Source organism: Aplysia californica, unplaced genomic scaffold (assembly GCF_000002075.1).
Source record: "Aplysia californica isolate F4 #8 unplaced genomic scaffold, AplCal3.0 scaffold00548, whole genome shotgun sequence".
In the NCBI taxonomy this organism is placed as follows: Eukaryota; Metazoa; Mollusca; class Gastropoda; order Aplysiida; family Aplysiidae; genus Aplysia; species Aplysia californica.
The window spans coordinates 112,364-138,026 of record NW_004797818.1 but is presented as its reverse complement, the minus strand read 5'-3'; the positions used below and the strand labels follow the sequence as shown (position 1 = coordinate 138,026).

Genomic DNA, 25,663 nt, shown 5'->3' with positions numbered 1-25,663 from the left:
GAAATGGAAAGTGGCCGTTTGTACAGGTGGCCGTCTTATAGAGGTGGCCGTCAGGGCAGGTTCGACTGTATTTAAAAAAACAACGCATAAAAACTACTAAGGCTGAAAACTGGCACTGAGCATTGCAGCTTCTCCTTAAGCATTCTCCTAAAGACTAAAATAAAACAGTATGTAAGATCACCTGTATGATATTCAAGCATTCTTGTGAGCAAAGAAAAAAGGTAGGGGGCTCTCGTGGCCTAGAGGTCAAGGTGTTTGCCTCTCATTCAATAGGTTCAGGATTTGAATCCTTCTCTAAAATTGTCTCTTTTCACCCCCTTTCCCCTTTCCTGCTCTCTAGCAATGTTCTGTTGTCTGCTTTCGCCTCCACTTTCTGCCCCCACCTCCTCACTTCCTTTGCCCCCCCCCCCCCTCTGGGCTCCTGACACTTTCTGCAGCTTTTCTACTGCTACTCCCTGGCTCCTTCTTACTGCTGTCTTTCAGCTACACACCTGATCTTATGGTAGGAAAGATCTACACCTGGCCTTCTCGGACAAAGGTAAAAAATCTCGGAGGTCACATGTGCAAGTTGTACACTTTAAAGATCTCTCGGTGGTCCAAAATCGATAAGAGTAGGCTTCGGCCGCCACCAGGGCAAAATTCAAAATTTCCTACCAACTGAAAATGTTTAATCTGTCCCGCACGCTCATATGACCTTATGTAGTTGCAAGCGCCGTAAAACACTTACCAAACCCCCTCCCACAAAAAAACTAAAAAAACAAAAACAACACAAGGTATATATAAGATCACCTACATGATATATTTTATAACCCTTTATCTCCGAGGGGGTTGGAAAAGTAAAGTAATAGGCTGAAGGGCTAGAACTCAAATGGCCGCTGGATCGGAAAAGTATCTCCGAAGGGGGCAAACCCACACGGGGCCCTTTTTTTGTACAAAATCTAAAAGTGACATTTATGTAATTAAACTGGCCATTAAATCAAAACTAAGTGATCCTATTTTGTTCAAAGGCACAGCGGTTCTGACTGCAAGCCATTGGGAGTGACATGCCGGAGAAAAGGAGTTGAGTATTTTTGTGAGGACTAAAAAAAACGTATCAGATCACTTGAGCGATATTCAAGCAGTCGTGTGAGGACTAAAAATAAGGTATATAAGATCAGCTGTATAATATTTAAGCATTCTAAGGAAGGTTTTTTTTTTAAAAAGGTATATGAGAACACCTGTAAGATATTTAAGCATTCTTGAGAGTTTGTAAAAAAAAAGGTATATAAGATCACTTGTATGATATTTAAGCACTCTTGTAAAAGTTTTTTTTAAAAAGGTATATAAGATCACTTGTATGATATTTAAGCACTCTTGTAAAAGTTTTTTTTTTAAAGTATATAAGATCACTTGTATGATATTTAAGCACTCTTGTAAAAGTTTTTTTAAAAGATATATAAGATCACTTGTATGATATTTAAGCACTCATGTAAAAGTTTTTTTAAAAGGTATATAAGATCACCTGTATGATATTTAAGCACTCTTGTAAAAGTTTTTTTAAAAGGTATATAAGATCACCTGTATGATATTCAAACATTCTTGTGAGGACTAAAAAAAGGTATATAAGATCACCTGTGTGGTCAATCCTGTATTGAGTAACTGCTGCATCAACATCCTGATCTTCCAGGACCACAAATAGTCTTGCCACATATGGGGATCTTTCTTTGGTTTTTTCCATAAACTCTGTGACCATTCTTTGAAGATCTTTATCATCTTTTGCTAAAGCTTTGGAAACATCTACAGTGTCCTCACACTCCTCATATGATGAGCCCTGGGACTGCTCTTCAGCTGAAAATGTGTTAACACATTATCAATTTTTTTATTTACCTACAAAACACAAAGAAGCAGTTTTTAGATTATGTGTCACTGTAATGAAACCAGGCGCGTGTCAAAATAATAAAATCAAAGAAACTGACACTTCTCCACCCGTCAGGCAATTTCTATTGAATAATTATCTTTGGGGTCCAACACATTTTATGTCCATTTAAAAACACATTTCTGTGACACAAAAAATGTAAATTTTCAGTTTTCAAGGACACTCAAGCTTTGGAAGTCACTAAACTCTGGACGCCATTCTCTCACAAATTTTGTCTTTGACACCAAGTGACCTCCACCTCTTTCAATTGCAAATATCTCGACATCTATTACAGAAAGACGGATATCTTTTTCATCAAAACGCAAGATAAATGAACAGGTTTTAAGATGATACCAATGACTCTGTATGCCTAAAAATTGATGAGTGCCTGATTCCACCACAATGTGACACAAATTCATCTGAACAGCTGGGGATATGACCAATCCATATTTCCATCTTGGGACAGTGGAACTCCTCCCCTACATAGTCAATCCTGCTTCTCTTTTGTACAAATCTGTCTAATCTGTGGGTGGGAAGCTCTAGCAAGAATAGACCCCCAAACTTCTGGTGGGGAGCTCCAAGTTTTAAAAAGACTTACATTCATATAGTAAGGTGTATAATTCATGCAAAAACAAATAGAGTACATGAAAGAAGCACACCTAAGCAAGCCACCAAACTCCAATACAATTGAAACCAAGCCACAATAATATGTGTCACAGCGCAGTGGAATCAGGCGCTCGTCAATTTTTGGGCATGTGAAGCTATTGATATCATCTAAAAGATTATTCCTTTGCCTTGTGTTTGATGAAAAATATATCCATCTAATTTGAATAGAAGTTGAGATATTAGCGATCGAAGGAGGTACTTACGTACGGTTAGAATCGCAGTCTAGCCGTACTTATTCTTAATATGATGGCTAGACTGACCATTTAACAAAAAATAGGCCTACTGAATTGTAAATAAACTTTTTTAGTGTGCAGTACCTAAAGTATTTGTATTTGAGACGAAACCAGGTGCCTGAATGACAGTGCATGTATTTTAAACCTCCTGTTTTCTAATGTTAATAGGGCCTAAGATAAGTACGGCTAGACTGGCAGGCTAGCCGTACTTAAGGACGGCTAGACTGTCAGGCTAGCCGTACTTAATATTGATGGCTAAATTGTAAATGAAATTTTTAGTTTGCAATGCCTAAAGTATTTGTATTTCAGACAAAACAAAAAGGTGCCTTACTGACTTGCATGTATTTGAACCTGAATAATTACTAGATCTAGATCTAATGAGACCTGTGTACTTAACAGGCTTGAGTCGATAGGGCCAAACCTAGATCTAAGTACGGCTAGACTTGCAGTCTAGCCGTATTTAAGTACGGCTAGACTCTCAGTCTAGCCGTACTTAAGTACGGCTAGCCACTTCGTTTTTTTTCCAGTATTCTGAGGTTTTTTACGGTAGCCTAGGCCAAGGCGTTCGGTAACAGCCTGCCCAGATTTTTGTAAAAGAACCAGAAAGCTGCCAAAACCAAATATAAGTTGAAATAGATTTGCCCAGATTAGGCAACAATTCTACAAAAATGGCCAAATTACGTCCTCCCGAAGAACTTTGCTTCGCAGACACCCTCCACCAGGCTGAAAACTGGAGAATGTGGAGCCAGGAGATGAGGTTGTATCTTGACCAAACAATGCAGAAAGAGTCTGAGAAAGACAAGTGCAGCGCCTTTCTGTATATCGTCGGGCGAGCTGGAAGAGAAATATATAATACATGGGCACTGCCCCAGTCAGAGCAGCACAAGATTGAGGTACTGTTCAAACGCTTCGAGGACTACTGCAAGCCGAAGCATATGTCACCATGGAACGCTTCAAATTCAACAGTAGGGTTCAGCTAGAAAACGAATCCTTGGATGAATTTGTTACTGATCTGAAACGCTTGTCACTCATGTGCGAATATAAAGACCAACAGTCTGAAATGATCAGGGACAGACTCGTGGTAGGCATACGGAAAACAACAGTGACAGAAAGACTGCTGAGAGAGCCAGAACTGACACTGGAGTCTGCCATCTCCATTTGTAGAGCAGATAAAGAGTCACAGCGAGGACTAGCACTCATGCATGAGGACGGAGTTGTACCCACGGTCAGCACAGTAAAATCTAAACCTCAAACGCAGGCCTTCAAGACTGGACAGAGAACAAATGCATAAAGATTCCCGAAACGTGAAAAAACGAAAGCACAAGAGAAGTCCTTTTTATGCTCACGTTGTGGTTAAACGCACAGTCCAAGGTCATGTCCAGCCTACGGAAAGCTCTGTAATTGTAGGTAGTCCTTCGTTGCCGAAGATGACGATGAATCCTGCAGCTCATCTGTGGACGCACATGTGGCTGTGCAATCCGATCCTGGATGAACAATGTCTGTTGCAGTGGGGACACTGGAATGTCGTGGTTGTGGTGGTTGGCTTATGTCTCCTCTCTCTTCTGATAGTCAGCTTCTCCCTGTAGTTTGTATCACTGTTTCTGCTGGCAATACGGACAGCCCTGCGCCAGGCGTTCCTTTAGGTGGCAGTTCTTTTGAGTTCTTTGGGGGTTACCTGTGCAAGCTGAAGGTTTTCCTTTATAATGTCTTTGAACCGCTTTTTTGGCCTCCCGAGATTTCTTTTGCCACTTGCGAGTTCGCAGTACAGCAGCTGTTTGGGCATTCGGTGGTCTTCCATGCGGATGACATGGCCAACCCATCTCAGTTGGGCTTTGACGAGCATGCTTTCCATGCTGTAATAACTGTGACAAAAAGAACCATTTCGCCAAGCAGTGTCAGTTGAAGGGTAGGATCGCCTGTGCAGAGGCTCGGTCGTCTGATGAAAGTGACTCGGACGAGTTCCATATAGGCACTGTGAGCAGTGTGAATGGTGACCCAGGGAACCAAGACTTGTATGTGGCCCTCAACTGTAGAGGGATCACAGTGAGGTTCAGCCTAGACACGGGTGCCCAGGCCAATGTAATCTCAGAAAAGCTGGTCCAACGTCTCAATGGACTGGTCAGTCCTACGACAACCAAGCCCACCTCTTACTCTGGGGAGAAGATTCCTGTCAGAGGGAAAACCAGATTCCCTTGCTTTCACAAAGGAGCACGATATGATGTGGACTTTGTAATAGCGTCGTCCCCATCAGCACAATCTATTCTTGGACGGAAGACCTGTGAGGACATGAACTTGATACAAAGAGTGTACCATCTCACAACCCCTACTGTATCGCATGAACCGGATGATATCATTGAAGAATTCAGTGACACTTTTGGAGATCTTGGGTGCATTGCAGAGAAGCACAGAATTCAGGTGGACCCAAGTGTTAGCCCAATTGTATCGGCAGCTAGAAGAGTGCCTCTAGCCCAGAGGGAGAAGCTCAACAAGGAGCTAGAGCGAATGGAAAAACTTGGCGTTATAGCAAAGGTTGATGAGCCGACAGACTGGATGAACCTCATGATAGTCGTGGAAAAACCCAATGGAGATCTCAGAATATGCATGGATCCGAAACGGCTCAACGATGAAATCAAAAGAGAGCACTACCAATTGCCAACGCTGGAGGAAGTTACAATGAGTGGAGCGAAGTATTTCTCAAAGCTGGACGCTTCAAGTGATTTTTGGGCAGTCCAGCTAGATGAAGATAACCTTCAGGAAGGTACAAATTCCTACGACTGCCATTCGGCATCAAATCTGCTCCGGAGGTGTTCCAGAAAGTGATCCATAAACACCTTGGTAACATTCAAGGTTTTGTAAGCTACGAGGACGATCTGTTTATCTGGAGTCCAACAAAGGAATAAACAAGTAACATGGCTGCTTACTGAGTGTTTGCCAACTCGTCATCTAAAACATAACAGCCAATATCTTGACTTGTATCCAAGATAAATGGATATTTTTTCATCAAAAGCAAGGCAAATGGACAGGCTATAAGATCATACCAATAACTCCATAAGCCCCAAAACTGACGAGCCGCCTCGTGACACAAATAAATAAATAAATAAATAAATAAATAAATAAATAAATAAATAAATAAATAAATAAATAAATAAATAAATGTGAGTCATATTGCATGGGGGGAAGTTTTCTACTTTCTCTGATTTTCCCGGCAACAGATTTTGACATAAGAAGCTATATTGCCTGTCAAAGTGAGGGCCACTTTGTATTCAGGCAATCTCACAGCATTTTCAAAGACGTTTTTTCATTTTTCAACGAATCATACATTTAACAAAAAAATTTGTGTTTGGATTCAAGTAAATTTTGAATAAGGACCAGCCTGCTTTTCTTCAATTTTTCATTAACCAAAATTGTCTAGAAGTAGGGCCAGTTATATTTTGAAAGGTGCATTTGCCATTGCTAAAACTCAGATCAAAATGGACAAAATGCAAGCAAGTGTAGAAATATCTAAAACTTCAAAAATCTGCTTTCAAGGTAATCTCTATTCTACATTTTTTCTCAAGCAATCAGCAAAAAGCATAGCTTTATGACTTACAGGTAGCTGCAAGAATCAGTTTTCCGCCTCTTCAAAAATCTATCCAACAAGAATGATGAACATGGCCAGCATTAATTTCTGGAGTGTTCCAGATCAAACCAGAAAAACCCTGTAAGCTACAGCCAAAATCTCATCTTGTTCTTTTAAAAAACAAACTTATTGGGGCCAATTTTCCTCGAGACCAAAGCAGTCAGTGAGTGACTTATACATCGAATCACAAAAATACTCAATAAATTACCATCCAACATGAACACTCGAGAAAAATAAACAACGGAAGTAGGAAAAAATTTTGATCTTCAAATTTCTTGCTACAAATGAATAACTGGATCAAGCTCTACAATAAAAAGTTTTCTATACGGCATAGGGGCACTTCCATGTAAGTTGATGGATGCTGTTTATAATATACAGACCTACCTTTCTCATCTGTGTCATCTTCCTCATCGTCATCGGAGCCACTTGAATCTGGAAACAAACATACAAACAAAGTTTGTGAAACAGCCAGTACGACAAGCATACTGATAAAGAAATTTATGACCTGTAAAGCAGAAAAATACAAAAAGAACATCCCAAAATTTTACAAAATCTATTCATTTGGTTAAAGATAAGACTCAAAAAAGCAAAAGGTGCACATATGAATGATGGGGGGAAAAATGAGATGTTGATGTCGATGAAGCATAATTCACTACAAGACATGACATAGTAAGTAAGCTTATTCAGTTTTCCATAAGGCATAGGGGCACTTCCATGTAAGGAGGATGGATGTTGTTTATGATAATATGCAGACCTACCTATCACATCCGTTTCATCTGCCTCATCGTCATTGGAGCCACCTGAAACAAACATAAGTGAGGCTCTACACTGGATCAAGAACACAAGCCATCAGCGAGCAGTAATCATTACTGACTCAATCATAGCTGCCATTCAGGAATTTCAAAAAAGGAGGAAACTCATGCGAAGGCGGACGCGCTCTCTCCGAAGGCCGGAGTAAAACCAGTGAGATCCAGAGGCAATATATGCTGGAAAATCTAGCCTATGGTTTTGGAAGGGAAAACTGTCAAATTTGTTAATCATAGACAACTGAATTAAAATGTATTTGAACCCCCCCCCCCAAAAAAAAAACCCCACCCCAACAACAATAAAGGCACTAAGTTGACTAACAAGCATTTGAGTCAATTTGACACAGTTTGGACTTGGTGACTAAAAATCCAGTGTTTGTTGCCAGCTGGTGTCTTATTAAAAGATCTCTTTCACTTAAAACTTGTACATCGATGTAGAGCGCGCGCAGTATGGGATCAAGGAGGCAACACCTTTGCCGCTGTACTGAGCACTCCTGTACAATTGCGGTCCCGTTTGCACTTAACTTAGTAGTGCCCCTGTAGTGTGTAGATCGAAACTGAATTAAAATAATAGCCTAGGCTATCTAATCTTGATCTAGAATTGAGATATCTAAATATGCGTAAATCTATATTATATCTAGAGATAGATTATCTAGATCTAGATCTAGATTCACTTCAACAGCGACAATAGCTGTCATGTAAACAAACGGGACTGCAATTGTACAGAAGTGCCGTGGGCCGCGATGTCTTTATTGCACCAAACGCAAAGTGCAGCAAGCGGTTTGTTCAATTTTCTCATGAACTTTTCAAGTCGCACACCGGCAGCTTCTTTCTCATTCCAGCTCCTTTTATTTTTGCATTCTGCATCAATTTCTCTCGAATTTCCTCTGTTTTCAATGACAACTCGGCGTGTCAACGTCCCGATGCCCGATCAACACTGTAGTATGTTGCTCTACAATAAAGAAAGTGAAACTAGCGCTAGGCCTAGAAGAACGGAAGTAGAAAGCTACGGGCGGACATGCGCAAGCTGCATTTTCGTTTCTCTCCCGGTTCAGTGTTTTCCGCATATAAAAAAGTATCACAATTTGCGACCGAGAGCGGTCCAGCGGAGGAAGGAGGAAAGCAGCGGGAAAAGCTAGATGAAGCGAAGTTTCCGCTATTTAGCGAAAAAGTGGCAGCTATGCTCAATGAGCACACTACAGAAGGTACAGAATGGGATGCTGTATGCGGACTGGAAGGCTACGATCAGGGAGAGCAGCCTGGAAAGAGTGGCCTGGATCTTCTGCCTGGGCCACGCAGGGGTAACAGGCAACGAGAGAGCAGACAAGCTGGCTGGAGAAGCAAAAGTGGGAGGGAATTTGACACTGGACCCACCAACCGTCCTAACCGCTGTAAGGGAAAATTTGAGAAAGAATAGGGCGGATAGCGGTTCCCACACTCAAGGTAGTTTGAAGGAGAAGGGGATTCAAAGAGGAGAGGGGAAACACAGCCATCTGTGCGGACCAGTTCGACGAATCTCCAACCAGATTATGATGGGGACAATAAGCAGACAGACTCTGGGATGGATCCTGAAGAGGGGGGGGGGGAGGAGAGCAGAGATGGACATGTTCCGACTGCAGTGACCCCAACACAGTGGATAAGTAAGTTTATTCAGTGTTCAAGGCCATATTGGCCCACATCACATCACATAAAACACTCATTTTTTAATAAAGTTTCCATATCGAAAAAGTACAGGTTGTGCACATATATCCCTTATCATGGGTCAAGGACAGCATATTTCTGTCACTGGGCCGAGTCAGGCTGGGGGGGGGGATTAACAATTTCCTTTGATGGACAAATGACATATAGACATGACATAATTCATTATTGAAGAACGGCATTTGGTTTTTTGCCAGGACCTCAGGCTGAGAGAAAATATTTGAAGAAAGATGACAAAGTGATTTTATCCCAAAAGGTACACTTACGAGGGTAAGACATTAATTTTCCTCAGTCACTTAAAAGAACTAAATCCTACATACAGTGTCGATTCAAGCAGAATGATACAGGATATAATAAACAATATAACAACCAAACCAGGCTGCTGTTTCTGTACACAAATGATTTTATTATTTCATGACAAACACCAACAGGCACTGACGTCTTACTGGTGTCGGCTAGCTTCTTAACCTTGCATATACAGTCGAACCTGTGTAAGACGGAATCGCAAGGGAGCCAGAAAAAAATTCTGTCTTAGACAGTGGAATTTAGGGGGAGCTGGAAAGGGGGGGGGGGGGTGTGGTTCAAACGCCCAGCCGGTGGGATCAAGGATTGCTTGTCCGATCGGCAAGCAGTGGTCAAAATTTCACACCTCTCAACTGCTTTCCTGTCTGATAATGACATGCGTCAGTCTTACTTGTCCAATTACCACCAGTGCTTGCCTTTAATAGGACCACTGCTTGACCTATTAAAAACAGAAACGTTTGAACATCTTCCTTTGTTTCCACCTTTAGACACACCCATCAGTGTAACAAGCACAGTCAACCAATGCCATCCCTTACTGCCATCATGTAACAACGATTCGAGGAACTCTTTTCTCGGCTGGTGTAAGACCAGGGCGGCAGGCATAGGTCAAACTAATTTCACATCTCTGGCTTCCGGCTACCCCAGGACACTTTCTGTAGTGGCTTGCTACTCGAGCCCTCACACAGGCAGTCCTGAGATTTCACACCCACACTACCCTGACCATCTGCATAGCTCAGGGCTCACATTATGGGGTAACATCTACCCCCAAATTACACTCCTACTCCCCGTCCTTGCCAAGCGGCATGGCCATGGCGTTAGATTTAGAGTAAGAGCCGGCGGAACCAAACTTGTGAGTTTTGTTCCAAATCAGGGCTGAGCGGGCAAAGCATTTTCTGTCTTAGACCGGTGAAACCCTCGGAAGGGAGCGGATTTTTCTTTCCGTTTCCGCGTTGGACAGGTTTCCGTTTTATACAGGTAATTAAAGAGGAATATATCAAGGGGGGAGCGGGGAGATTCCGTTCAGACAGATTTCCGTCTTATACAGGTTTCCGTTAAGGCAGGTTCGACTGTATATATATAAAAGACCCGAGGTTCAAATTGCGCAGAAAGGAGGACATTTTATTTCATCTTTAAGTGTCTGTCTTTCTACTGGAATGAGATACCAACACAGCTCTGGTTCGTCTGGAAAAGCTAAAAGATCAAAAGCATATGGGTGTAAAACATTTACAACAATACCAATAGGTCATTTTCCAAACTACCAGTCACAAATTACTTACCTGGATCTGGTGAGGAATGAGACAACGCTTGAGCTTGAATCTTCACTTTTTTCTCCAGTTTGATCCCTGAGGGATCCACAGGCTTCTTAATCTTAGCTTGACTATCATCAAAGACTTTTGTGAATGTTATAATGCACTCAACAAGAGCTCGACGTTTCTCATAGATCACAAACTCCCGAAAGGCGCCACAACGTCCCTATTGAATAGTAAATATTAGCACAAAACTTTAAGGAACCAAACTGAGGCAAAATAGAAGAAATAATACAGTGCAAATAACAATATGATGTTAAATTATCATCTTTTGCAAAAGCAAAACACAACAATAAAAGCACCGGTGTAAGAAATATATGTGTCATGGCGGTGTGGAATCAGGCGCTCATCAATTTTTGGGCATTTGGAGTTATTGGTATCACTTTAAAGCTTGTTTGTTTGCCTTACTTTCGATGAAAGAATTAGCCATGTACCTGTGTACATGTCAAGATATGCCATTGAATGAGGTGGGGTCACCTGGTTTCAGAGGTAACATTACAGAGAAAATGGCCGCCAACGTTTGGTTATTTACAAAGCCTCAGAGTCCGTGAAAACAGACAATTTTTCATTCTTTATGCCTTTAATCAAAGTTTTTCAGTATAATTCACACTGAAATGGGTTCTTAAATTGACATTAATAAAGATGTTGAGCTAAAAAAAAACAATTAAGAAAAAAATCGCCAAACCAGCGGAAAAGTGTACGTTTCTTTACTTTCATTACTTTGACAGGTGCCTGATTTCACCACGCTGCCTTGCATTGTATAAGCTGGGTACCCTGTTCGATGAACAAACTCAAAAGAATCGATCAAGTCATTGTGGAACCAATATGCACTGTTTGTGAACGGAACCCTCACTTGTTTACAATGGCGTCTGAGAAGACGAACTTTCCCAAGATTAGATCTAAACGAAACTAATGAAAAACTGAAAATTAAACTAAAGTGACTTCAGAATCCATATTATAAATGTGCACCCTTTAAATGATTTTGAACCACCGTTAATATGGTCAAATTTGAAAGTTAAGTGGTTGGGAAGTTTTAGGCTGCCAAATTGACGAACTTTCACAAATATAATATGTATAGATCAAGTAACAAGCAGAATCCAACAAGTAAAAGAAAGTATCCTTATACATGAACAGAAGGAAAATGTAAGCCTGTGAGCGCAACGTTACTTTTGGCGTGATTGTGCCTTTTTGCTGGCGTAACCCACTGTGGCTTCCTGGCTCAGGGTCATTGGGGTGAGCATTACAGCTGTGCCCATTAGACTTTACTATTCAACATTCGTGATTTTTGCACTATTCACAGCTATTCGAAACATGGCAGAGCCATTCGAATGTCGTGTGATTCTTTAAGAAACAGATAATGGATTTTCGTCTCATTTTTCTCAAACTCAAACGTAGAAAAATTGGAGCACGTTATATCTAAAATCATTAAGATAAATATACAGAAATACTCTTTATTTGATGGTTACGAGACAGAGTGATAAGAGTAGCCTACAAGAGTAATAAAACAATCCTTTAGAGAATATCTCTTACTATTCAATATTCACTCGTCACTCTATGGACAGCTCAAGCAAGGGCACTTGACTCTTGAAGCGCAGCAAATGGGTTTTTTCCATGAAGTTAGCTGTCGCAATTAGCTCCCCTAAACCCTACTCGAAATTCGAAGCGCTATGAGCGGTGACGTGATGTCAACACATTGCACTGTCTGCGTGCATGCAACAACAACACACGCGCGCTCAGTGACTGGCGTTGAACAGCGCAAGTCAGATCTGAACTAGGCCTATCACAATTTAAGGAAAAACGATTCGACAGCCCTTCGAATTGTGGAAGTTAGACCTGGGCTTATCTTATACAGTGGAATCCTGTTATAACGAGAAGGAGGGGACCGGTGCGAAATATCCGTTATAGCAGGATTCTCGTTACAAGGGATCCAGTAATAAATTCAAGGGAAATAGTAAAGTAGGCCTAATCAAAGATTTGGCGTTCTGTTTTTTCCTTTTTGTAGTTCCCCTGATGATGATTTGTTCAACATGATCTCTAGGTCTTACTTGATCAAAAATCGAATCAGGTTTCTTTCTCTAGCACTAGCAAAGTTGACAAATCGGCCTTGGCGATCAGAAAGAAGGGGCTATGGCTCTAGGCTAACTCGCCCACTGTGTTGTCCCCCACTCCACCACACACTGTGGCGTGTTGCGTCTGCTCGCGCACGTCATACATTCACTCCATCTATCTATCACAGCATTGTGACCTCTCCATCCCGACATCTAGATTAGATCTAGATTCTAGATCTAGATACGTTTATTCATTAAATACTCTCTCTCTGGGCTAAAAAAAATAAATTATAGTAACACTAGATCGACACACCGCCCGAGATGATCAGTAGCCTTGCATTGTAACCAAAGATAGTACAGCCTACCGTAGGGTGTAGTATCTTTGTTGTAACCAATGTAAACTGTAAACAATGTGACATGTCTCTGCATGTTGCTGAACCCCCCCCCCCCCAAAAAAAAAAAAAGCAATAGGACTCTGAAGGCAAAATGCACACACACCTATCAGCTAACCGTCCGATCTTTTGACCGTCCCTTCAACCAAAAAACAGACATGCCACTCATCTGGAAAGATATTTCCCCAACCTCCACACACACACACACACACACACACACACACACACACACACACAAAGACACACACATACACACGCATGCACATAAACAGACACACCTAAATGCAGAAACATACCTGAACTGAATCATAGAATCTGGACCCCTGGCCGGGATTCTCTTTCTTTGGTTCACGTTTCAGGGATCGATCTGTTTTTCCATCTTCATATACCTGAAAGGGGGTGGGGGTAGAACAGGGAAAGAAGTGGGGGAGGGGAGGTAAAAGTGACCCAACATGACATATTATATGCGTGACAAAACACAAATTCTTCACAACGACAGGTCACACATAATGAAATGCACTCAACCCCCCCCCCCCCCCACCCCTCCCCCCAAAGTTACCATACTAACCATTCCAGCATGAACTTGAAATTTAAAAGTGCTTTTGTTTAGTGAAAGTTTTTGGCACTTGCAACACAAGTGGGTCATATAAGTGCCAAAAATTAGAGGCATTACAAGAGAGAAACATACAAGGGATAGAAAAAGGAAAGATAAGGACGTCAATAGATGTTTGATAGGAAAGAAGGAGCAAAGCACACCAGAGCACCCACAACCACTCACAATAAGTACTTTTGTAGGAGATGAAAGCTCTTTTTTGAAGAGGGAAAGGACTGCCTATTGTTGGATTTCAGTCAAATAAGGACCCAGTGCAAGAGAACACTTTCTAAAGTTACTCAAGTGGGTCGATGACAGTGTGGAATAGTATGTGTAAGTGTATGGATTTAACAACGCCATCAACACTATTAGGTTATTTAACCCTTTTTGAGCCATATACCGGCCTAAACTGGCCTTCGCGACATATTGCCATACCGGCTTTTACCGGCCTGACACACCCGCTTTTAGTGTAGGCTTGGAGATAAGAACATTCCAGTCTAAATTTAGATGCTGATGTCCAAGGTCTGTGTATGTGAAATTTCATCGAAATACGTCGCTTACATCAAAAGAAAAAGCAATTTCTTTGCTACGCCCCCTAAACTTCTGAAAAACACTGAAATAATTTGGTTCTGGGAAGCCATCAGCTGGCTGCAATTTTGGTCCTGTTGTGCTGACCTGCTGACCTATCTATGGTGCTAAGAGGGTTAAGAGGTGGGACCAAACCAAATGGGTTGAGAACCTTGAAAACCCCACAACACATCCCGAATTCAAGAATGCCCAGTCTGGGGTTCAAACCAGGGCCATGCGATCCATGGCTCAACAGGATTCCACCTGAGCTAATGTAGTGTCCACAGTGTAGAATATTAACAATCATTATGAGAGAACACAAAAGGGATTGGTATGGAAATGTCTCACACAACATTATGAAAATGCAATCCAATACAATAAGGCTTACTACAAGAGAATGCACAAGGAAACTAAAGGTAACTAAAATTTCTGACACAATATTGGAAAAATGCAACTCAATGGATTGTTTGTTTGAGTAAAGAGAGGCAAATTTACACAAACATAGTCATCTAGTGCAAGCAAAAAGCAAGTCAGGCAGACAAAAACAGTGGGTGGTTGGCGGGTGCTTTGATGTGGTTTGCTTCTTCTTTCCTATAAAACATCTATCGTCCTTTTCTCCCCTCCTTCTTTTTTATGTTCGTTACTCTCTTATTGTAACACCTCTAATCTTCTGGCGCTCATATGACCTTATGCAGTTGCGAGCGCCGTAAAACCTCTACTAAAACAAGACAGGGAACAGAAGTAGAACTTACCAGTGGCACCCTCCCACCACCAGCAGTGGAACTAGGCTCACTACAGTGAGTCAAATAAGAATGATTTGACATCTTAAGTAAGAAGGCTCTTGGTGTAGGCCAAGCAGTCAGAGATCTTGCTTAATTTGGGTTACTTTCAGATACCATTCATGTTTCTAATATGCAGACAAGCAGTTTATATGATGTTACATGACTTTATACTACATTATGCTAAATCTAATTTGGCTGATTTCAGGGGAAGATGACATATGGACATTTGGTGGCAATTGTCACGCCCTCCCTCCTCCTCCCTCACCCCCCACTCCATACCATGGTACGGTGCCATTTGGTACTGCATAGCTGAAAGTGGCAGACTGCATTTGCATGGCATCTCAACACTGTGAAAAAGTTTTCCCAAAGATTGACTTGTGCATAAAAACCCTTGCAAGCCCATCTTTTAACTCATTCGCTACGCCGAGCTGTGGGGGGCGGCGCGGCTAGAGTGCCGTCAGTACGCTTAGCCGCCCCAGGCGGCTCGAGAACCGACGTTCAATTTTAGAGGTTTCTATTCCAATCCACATATCCATGTTAAAATAAAGGTCATAATATAATGTTGACTTCCGGGTCAAGCGTTTCCACTGAAAATCGTAAGTTTTGATTCCGTTTTGAAACACGATTTCGAAGTTTATGCGACATTGTTTTATCGCGAAGCCCAATTTATAGCCGGACACCAGTATTTGTACTTTTACACAACAAAATGTATCATTATTTTGCTCACTAAAGAAGTGTAGGACTCTTCTTATAATATTGATACTACTGGACTCAAATTGCCAGTGCACTGTAGTTGAGAAATCAATATTTTTGAGTGCTAGATCTAGGCCTAGATCTAAATAGTCAAAATATTTTTTTTCTCTCCAAAATCACTACTTTTTGGTGAATTTACTCAAAAAGTACCATCCAAGACATGTATAGGTTTATTCCAAATGCAATTCTGAATAATTCTATATAAGATACAAGTGTTTTTTTTCTGTTTGGGATCCTTTTTTCAAAATTATTAAAAATGTTTTGTTTTTTCAATATCGGAGTTTATGATCCAAATGTACAAATATTATGGAATGTATGTAAATAACTGCTCATTTTTCCATATTTTCCTGTTCTATATACAGTTATGGTTATTTTGATGTGCAATTTGACTAGGTGCAAACATATTTTTTTAGTTTCATCTGAGATTATACGTTTTTTGTTTTCAAATTTTATCCGCAGCCAATCACAATTGTGTTGCATAATCGCCTCTTACAGAAACCAAAGTTGAAAAATACTCAAATAAACAATACAGATGTATTCTACAAACCATACTGAAAATGTTGGTATATAATATGTTGATATTTATTTGAATTTATGGCCCCCAAGACCTGTGAACTGCGCACTAGTCATCATCTCATTTCGCCCTCCCGAAAAAAATTCGTCCACAAGCCGAAAATAATACATAGCGAATGAGTTAAAGAATATGACAGCTGATATACTAGTGACATCCGCCTGATATTTTTGTGAATTCTGTGATGTTATAACTGAGCATCATGACCCCCCCCCCCCCCCCCCATCCCCAAATTAATAAAAATTAAAAAAGAATTACTGAACAAGTCACAAATTGAAACGTTTATAACAAGCTCCCCTACCTTTGATTCACCGAGCAAAACCCTTGTAAGAAGAATCAGCTCATCTTTTGTGCCTCTCTCTGCATACATAAGGCATTTTTTAGGATCATCACTGTTGAACATCACAAAGAAAATATATATTAAAACAGATACCCCTGATGAACAGTAAATATTTGCACAAAACTTTAAGGAGCCCAACTGAGGTAAATTGCAATACAGTAGTCTCCGCCTAAGATCCCGGTGCTCGGGAGCAAGGAAAAGCGGGATCTTAGGCGAACCGGGATCTTAACCGACGAACCCAGGGAAGAATCTATGGTGACCCATGTTAAGGCTTACAATCGGTAAAATGGTCTCCAACAATCTCTAAAATGAACTGACGTGACCGCTTTGTGGGTTTATGACGTATGGCGAGGAAAGAGTGGTTAACCTTGATGACCTATCACAGGGCATAGTGGGATGAGGCGTGCCATTTTCACTTATTATCCTATCATGAGGCTCAAGATCTACGTTTATCAAGTTGCCCCTCCCCTCCCCCTTACCTGTCGAAAATTTATAGCTTTCCATCTCCCCCAACCGCCTTTGTCGTTACACACCATTACGTTGTGAACACACCAATTAAAATTCAGTCTGTCTCGCAAGTTCGGGAGTAGAAACAACTTCTCCAATGGTCAGGGAAGAGTTCACAGTTGAATGTGATCCCGCCAGGAGCGAACGTGTAGGCCCTACCCACCCAATGAGTGATGTAAGTTTATGGGGATAGCTCAGGTGTGAGTGAGATGTTCGGGGAAAACAAACGTGTCGGTCAGTTCACACCCCGGTGTGATCCCGTCTGGGGCAAACATTGTATCGCTTCATCGAGTTTTACAACGTGTATGTGATCACATTCACGATAGCAGCTGATCTTTGATGCGACGGACAGTTTATTGATCTCAAATTTTCACTCTTGGTTGATCGGCTGTCCCGCCCGGGTTTTTCCCCGCAAAAATTATGACCTGAAATGCGGGATCTTAGCCGAATGTAGACCTTCAGAGTGAATCAGAGCGGGATCTTAGAGGTGACTTTTGTGTAGTATAAATTCTGTTTTCTTAAATCAGCGGGATCTTAAGCGAACCGGGATCGTAAGCGGTGGGATCTTAGGCGGAGACTACTGTATATACAATGGACATATCTGTGTATAGCTTGGAATGAAAAGATTATCTCTTTCTAAAAGCAAAAACAAAAACACAGTAATAAAAGTACCAGAACAAAGTGAATAGATCTAACACAAATTTCTGCTCTAATTTTTAAAATACAGTGAAACCTGTGTAAGGTGGAATCGCAAGGGACCCAGAAAAAAAATTCCGTCTTAGACAGGGGAATTTAGGGGGAGACAGAGGGGGGTTTCACAGGCCCAGCAGGTGGGATCAAGGATTGCTTGTCCAGTGGGCAAGCAGTGATCAAAACTTCACACCTAAAGGGCTATCCTAGTCTCTTTGATAACGGCATGCATCTGTCCAGCTTATTCATCGCACCAGTGCATTTCATAGGACCACTTTTTTACCTATTTAAAATATAAACGACTGAATATCTCCTTTGTTTCTATCCTTAGCATCACCCATCGGTGTAAGTGTAAAAAGCAGATTCAAGCAATTCCACTCATCCCGTGCATATGACAATGATTTGAGGATCTTTTTTCTCAGTTGCCCAAACGACTCGAGCAGCAGGCATTGGTCAAACAAATTTCCCACCTCTAACCTCTGGCTACCCAGGAGAGTTTCCATGCTAGAACGCCATTCAAGCACTTTCACAGGCACTGGTGAGTTTTCACATCCACATCACCCTAACAATCTGCACCACTCAAGGCTCACATGGATGGGGCAACATCTACCCCAAAGTCGCACCCCTATTTCCCTTCCTCGTCAGCTGGCATGGCATTAAGGTTAGATGAGTCGATGGAACCAAACTTGGGAGCTTTGTTTCAAATCAGGGCTGAGTGAGCAAAGCATTTTCCATCTAAGATAAGCAAAAACCCTTCAAGGGGAAGGAACTTCTCTTTCCGTTTCCGTGTTAGGCAGGTCTCCATTCTATAGAGGTAGTTATAGAGGTATTTATCAAGAGGGGAGCAGGGAGATTCCGTTATGATAGGTTTCTGTCTTACACAGGTTTCTGTTAAGTCAGGTCCGACTGTATGTAAACAAAGCATCAAGCAAAATCCAAACTATCATAAAAAGACATACTTTGTATGTGAAAGGAACAAAAAATAGGTGTTAGGTCAGCAGCACCGAATAATGAACTCACCCAGCTCATTTGCATATGAGCTGGGCCATGTGACTTTGTTTCGATGTGTATGCATCTGGCTGTGCATGACTTCTCAGGACGCAGCATTTTAAGGTTTTAAAAAAAATTCTGGAGACCTCCTCAATAATCGAAACTGAAGAAGCCGAAAGTTTTCTTGTACTTGTCATCATCAAAACAATCATCAGCAAAATAAATAATAGTTACAATGTTTCCCAATAGAATACATGAAATTCAATTCAAGGTATGGTTTTAACAAACATTTCTGTGAGTGTACAGTAGCCAGGAGAATACACTGCCACTGAGTTCAACTTCAAAATTCATGAGTAGATAGCTAAACATGATCTTTTTTTTTTAGAGTGAATGGTGAATTTCCTTTACAAGTTTAGAGTCTTTTCACAAGCATTGACTAAACACATAGTAATGGAATGTATTCTGAATAAATATTACAGAAAGCTGTGTAAAAGAAAAATAGATTGAAATTCAAAATCTCAAATTTCCTTTCTAACTTTTCCCATCTGACTTTGTACTCCTGATTTCTTGTTTAACATAAATCCTGAAAAGACTCTTTTAATCTTCCTCTACAACAGCTAATTAAATCATTTCCGCCAAAAATTTGTGTTTCACTTTAAGAGTGATCTCTGCACATAATTAAAAAGAAAATCTCCCACAAAATATGAGTATACCTGAAATAGATACCCTTTCCAAATAGACCTTTGCTTGCCAATCGATTGTCCATTCCTTCTTGAAGAAACACCTCCTTCGATTCATTTGTCCCATGGTACAAGTACACTTCATTCAGACTGAAATTTCGCTCTGGTGATTCCAAAAAGAGGTTTGGTATTAAATATACAAAAGTCTCAAAAGCCAAAACTAAAGTGAATGCATTTAAACTGCTTTCCAGGAATTATTTTCATTTTCCTTGTATCACAGTAAAGGAAAAATAGAAAAGTACACTTTTCTCTCAGAATATCATCATACAAGTGATCCTTTTCCCAAAACACACATGTGACATATGAGCCGCTCTAGCATATATTTATATGTGTACAGACAACCACAGACCTCCCCATGATCACCTGTAAGTTTTTGCAGGAGAAAGATCACCAGACATTGGTAAACCGTAATGTGAGTCTGTGTGTGTGTGTGTGTGTCTTTGTGTGTTGAAGTGGATGCAAATGAGCACATGAGCCAGAATCAGCATCTGCAGCCATCTTGTACTTAACCAGTAAATATGAGTCTAAGTCAAAATGAAAGCTTTGCAAAGACTTGTAGGCTACCCGTTCTTGTGTACATCAAACATGTCACATTTGGCACAGAAAACTGTGACCCTATTGAAGATTTCTATAAAATCTACTATTAAAACATCAGAAAGAATATGTAATCCTCAATTCGCAATGACTATCTGCACAGCTTTCCCTTAACACCCCTATTAGTATTACATATAACCCTATTGGTGGGTAGTTGGTAGGTGCTCTGGTGTGGTCTGCTCCTTCGGTTCTATCAAACATCTGTTGTCCCTATCTCTCCTCCTTCTTTTCTTTGAATATTACCCTCTAGTAACACCTCTAATTTATGGCACTTCTATGACCTATTTGTGGTGCAAGCTCTGTAAAACTCTTACTATGATGAAAGCCTTGGTACCCCTTTTATCACCTTATGAAGAGCACTATAGATAGAAGGTCAGATTTTCCTCTCTGTTTGCTGGTTGTCAGACTTCACCCGTACACATGCAAACATCAGGAAATGTCGACTTGGGATTCCATGAAAGACCTGAGCACAGTGGTCTCTGCCTAAGAACCCTGTCATCACGAGACAGAAAAAGCAGGCTCTTGGGAAGACGGTGGATTTCTAGGGATACAACAGATCCCATCCATTAGCTTCCTTCTTTCATCTGTGATGAAATAATGTACTAATGCCCAAGGGAAGGTAGAGAGGTTTGCTTAAAAAAAAAACACAAAAAAAACCTGCATGCGTGCATGTCTGAGTGGCATGCATCATTTTGGGAGTCAGTGAGAACCAGGGTCTTCTGAGTGAATTTTTACAATGTAACACTTTCAGGACGATTTGACAGAATATTGAAACTAAGAATAAAATGGTTTGGCCACCTGTTATGTATGTCACCTAGCCAGCCAACCTCGAAAGCCTATAATACCAAGCACTCAGGCTATAAAGGAAAAGAGGAGGCCATGCAAAAGGTGGACTGAGGACATCAAGGAAACCCTGAGAAACCATAATATCCCAATTGAAAGATCTGGGTATCTGGACTACAGCAGAAAACTGCGTCTCCCCTCGACACTTATAAACGGCAACAGAGGATGATTGTATAAATCGAAAATTACTGGACAATTGACTTGTTCCATTGAGCTCACAGGTGTGCCTAAGAAATCATCTCATGAAAATGTGCATGTAGTGTATAGATTTCATCCTCCACTGGTCCATGCCAATCGCCTCTCTCCCTTTGCCCCAACCCCTGCAAAGTGTTGGAAAGCAGCTAGGACAAGTTCATTGCTCTTAGCTCAAAAAAAGATTCCTAGGAGGATTTCTGTTCTTAGATTGGTTCTTAAGAATTCAAATCATAGAGAAAAAAGTATGTTAGACAGTAAAAGCGGGTTCTCTGGTAGAGACCATTGTATTTAGTAAATGCTTTTGAAGAAAGGTAAAAATACTACATATGAAAGTCTGACGTGGAAATTATAAAAGTCACTTAAGATCATAGAAGTGTCAAGGTAGAAGTTTATCTAGTGCACTTTTAAATCATTGATGAAAAGATTTTTTCAAAAAGTAAAATAAAAATTCCATATGTCACCTCTTGCTTTCCTCTTGTTTAGAAAACCTTTTTCATTCTCATATTCGTCCCGCAGAAAATGATTCTTAACTTCTAGCACCTTCACAACATTCAGCCCAGCTTTTTCAAAGTCTGTTTTGATGCCATCAAATACAGGTTTTCCTTCAGAAAGTGTTTTAAAAGTCACGGTGCCCTGTATCAGCTTTTTCAGAACATCTGGACACTTGCCGGCAAGTCCCTCAACACTTGTATTGGCTGGAGCCGCCATTTCCTTACTGGGTTCTGAAAAAAAGAAAATATTAAACTAAGATTTGCTGCTTTTTTGGATATTACCATGCATTTTGTTTTATTGTTGAATGTAAAGAAAACAGAATGCATGGTAATATCCAAAAAAGCAGCAAATGCTAGTTGAAATCTCATTAGTAAAGGTGAAAAGATCAAACAAGTCCAACAGTTTAAATATCTAGGATATATGATAACATCTGATGCCAAATGTTCCACAGAAATAAAAAGGAGAACTACAATGGCTAAGGCTAGTTACAATAAAATGAGCCCAACCCTGAAAAATAGAAACATCTCAATGAACACCAAAATGAAAGTCCTGAAATGCTATGTTTGGTCAACCCTTCTATATGGCTGTGAATGCTGGACAATCACTAAAGACAGTGAAAATAAAATAGAAGCAACAGAAATGTGGTTTCTTAGGAGACTGTAAGAGTATCGTGGAAGGAAAAGAAATCAAATGAGGTAGTGCTTGATGAAGCCCACACGTGGGACGCTCAATGTTAAAAACAATCAGGAAACGACAAAAATGCAGTTTTTGGGACACCTGAACAGACATGGGTCTTGAACATCTAGCTCTCACTGGCAAAACTGAGGGCAAGCGAGGCAGGGGTAGGCCCAGAACAACATACTTAAGGAACCTAAACAAATGGGTAAAAGAAAAAGATCAGGGAAACAGCTTTTTTTTAGAGCATCCGAGCAAAGGAATGAATGGAAAACCATGGTCGCCGATGTCTGTCACAGATCTGGCACTGGATGAGGATGATGATTAAACTAAGGTCTATCATGAGCTATACTCTATATAAATCACATCAAAAAAATTGTTTTTGATTCAAAACTTATAGAAGTTCCAGGGCACTATAACATACTCCGAATCTTGGTATGAAACGAGCATGGCATACAGTACTGAACAGTATATCATAATATAGTATACTGATGATCTTAAATTGCTAGTGCCATCTCTAAGCAATAAATAATTTTTAGTTGTATAGTAGCAAACATTTTCACTAGGCGTTCATATAAATATTTATATATACAGTCGAACCTGTGTAAGACAGAATTGCAAGGGAGCCAGAAAAAAAATTCCGTCTTAGACATTTTCAGCCTTTGACAGGGGAATTTAATGGGGAGCTGGAGGGGGAGGGGGGGTGGGGGTTCAAAGACGACAAAGACCAAGCGGTGGGATCAAGGGTCGTTTGTCCGGTTGCAGTCACAAGTGGTCAAAACTTCACACCTCTCAGCTGCTATCCTCTCTGCTAATGACATGCGTCAGTCTTATTTATCCAATTACCACCAGTGCTTGCATTTCATATGACCACTGTTTGACCTATTAAAAACAGAAACATTTGAACATCTCCTTTGCTTCCACAGCTTAGCCACACCCATCGGTGTTAAAAGCACAGTCAACCCCTCATTGCCATGTAGCAACTATTAAAAGAACTGATCTCTTCTCAGCTGGCTGTATGATTGAGGCGACAGGCATAGGTCAAATTATTGTTAATTTCACACCTCTGGCTACCAAAGATCAAAGTTTCTGCGCTGTAGCGCTACTTCAGCACTTTCACTGGTACTCGTGAGATTTCACACCTACACCACCCTAACCATATTCATCACTCAGGGCTCATATAGATGGGGTAACATCTATCCTCAAATTGCACCCCTACTCCCCTTCCTCGCCCAGCGGCATATGGTGTTAAGTTTAGAGCCAGCGGATGGAACCAAACTTGCGAGTTTTGTTTCAAACCAGGAATGAACTGGCAAAACATTTTCCGTCTCAGACAGGTAAAACCCTCGGAAGGGATCCGAGCAAATTTTTCTTTCCGTTTCTGTGTTGGACAGGTTTCCATTTTATACAGGTAACTAGAAAGAGGAATCAAGGGGAGAGCAGGGGGATTCCGTAAAGACAGGTTTCCATTTTACACAGGTTTTCGTTAAGGCAGGTTCGACTGTGTATAGGCCTATATGTGAGGCAGCGTAGTGAAATCAAGCGCTCGTCAAATTAATGAAATCCCAGAAATAGGCATTTTTTTTCCAGTTTGGAGATTTTTTTCAAAATTTTTTTGGGGGGCTCACTATAACAACCGGTATACGTTTATTCAAAAACACTTTTAAGAGTGAATTCTATGGAAAAACGTTGACTAAAGGCACAAAAAATGGGAGTCTGCAGTTTCCAAGGACTCTTTGAGCTATGGAAGTCATCAAACTTTGGCGACCATTTTCTCGCTAATTTTACTTCTGAAACTAGGCGACTTCACCTCCTTCAATCGCAAGTATATCTCGATTTCTATTCAAGATAAATGCATATTTTTTTCATTGAACACAAGGCAAATGATCAAATTCAGCCTTTAAGATGACAGAAATCCATAGGCCAAAAATTGACGAGCGCCAGATTCCACTGCGTCGTGACACATGGAACTTGACAAAAAATGAATCCTATTCTCACTGTTTCATGGGAATATCAATTTATAGACTTAAAAAAAAACAAAAAAACAAAAAAACAAAAACAAGGCATAAAAACTACTAAATATAAAACTGTAAATTGGCTCTGAACACATCTACCTCTTCATAAAGTATATTATTCACAATACTCAATTATAGACCCTATATAAGCCTTTTTCCGTTGAGTTTGAGAGATCACGCGCCATTCATTTTCATCATTTTGATAACATATTATTATGCATAATATGAAAAGAAAGCCTAGGCCTAGACGCCCTAGATCTAGATCTAGTTTGTTGGAAACAATTGTTTTAACATTTCTGAACTAGAAATAATAATAAATACTAGATTCTAGATCTAGATATCTAGAGATAATCTCCATTTCATTTAAATATAAAAACGATAAAATATATAGAGTATTATAGAGCTAGATTTCTAGTATGGACTAGAATAAGACCCTAATATTCAATCTATCTCAACAAAAGAGCTAAACAGCTGATCCACATCTCGACCTGATATCAAGACTACATGTCAGCTTCAGAAAAGTTCTAGGTTAATTTAATCTTTTTACTTCTCTTATCAGCCGAGATCGTGTACGCCCATCGCCATCGTTCTCATCAGGCTCGCCACATTGACACAGCCATGGCAGTCATCGCGACTGATTCAACTTCTAGATCTACATCGACATAATTTATGACCTGTAAACTCCTGAGAAAAGCACAGAATCGCTTAGTAATAAAGATTTACCTTATTAACTTGTTCCTGAATTTAAAGAGCACTTTAAAAATTTAGAACCAAGCTCATAATTCAATTCCTCGTTACACTATTCACCTTCTCACTTCCAGTTCCAGTTTCTGATAGGGCCGGACGACAACGGGGAAACGAGAACAAGTTAGGCCTATGGGGGTTTCCAGGAAAACTTTCTATTTATAGTCTAACCTATACAACGAAAATGTAGCCTAGGCCTAGGCAGAGGGCACAGAAGTTTGCGGAGAACAAGTTGTAGCAAATCATTATCCTTACCGGAATAGCCCTGGATACTTAAAGTTCTGAAATTATAATTAGTCCTTTGGCTCAACCTTTTAGAAAAAACAACATTAACCCAAAATATTATAGTTGTATCAAGAAATTTCAAACAGAGGACAATTTCTGGCACCACTCTTCATCAAGAGATGCGCACACTCGCGCGAATACACACACACACACACACACACACACACACACACACACACACGCGCGCGCGCGCGCGCGCGCACACCAAAACGGGAGTGACTATACGCACGCAATTGCGTGCACCAACACATTTTTTTTTGCTATACAATACGCACGAAATTGCGTGCACCAATACATTTTTTTCTTTTGCTATACGCACCCA

The 25,663-nt window shown here is 40.6% G+C and overlaps 1 protein-coding gene across 7 annotated transcripts in view; it reads right to left on the bottom strand.

Annotated features, from left to right (window-relative positions):
* Positions 1 to 25,213, bottom strand: part of LOC101854894 — a 40,039-nt gene extending 14,826 nt beyond the window's left edge. Inside the window, exons 1-9 of one of the 7 annotated variants that reach the window (XM_005106640.3) lie at positions 25,120 to 25,213; positions 21,592 to 21,845; positions 19,472 to 19,601; positions 16,533 to 16,623; positions 13,263 to 13,355; positions 10,497 to 10,692; positions 7,171 to 7,212; positions 6,797 to 6,844; positions 1,612 to 1,827 (exon numbers count right to left, since the gene is read on the bottom strand). In XM_005106640.3, the coding sequence (XP_005106697.1) occupies positions 1,612 to 1,827; positions 6,797 to 6,844; positions 7,171 to 7,212; positions 10,497 to 10,692; positions 13,263 to 13,355; positions 16,533 to 16,623; positions 19,472 to 19,601; positions 21,592 to 21,838 (1,063 nt within the window). In that variant the 5' untranslated portion in view covers positions 21,839 to 21,845; positions 25,120 to 25,213. The other 6 variants (XM_035971965.1, XM_035971966.1, XM_035971969.1 and 3 more) reach the window with 6 other exon arrangements.
* Between the last annotated feature and the right edge of the window lie 450 nt (positions 25,214 to 25,663).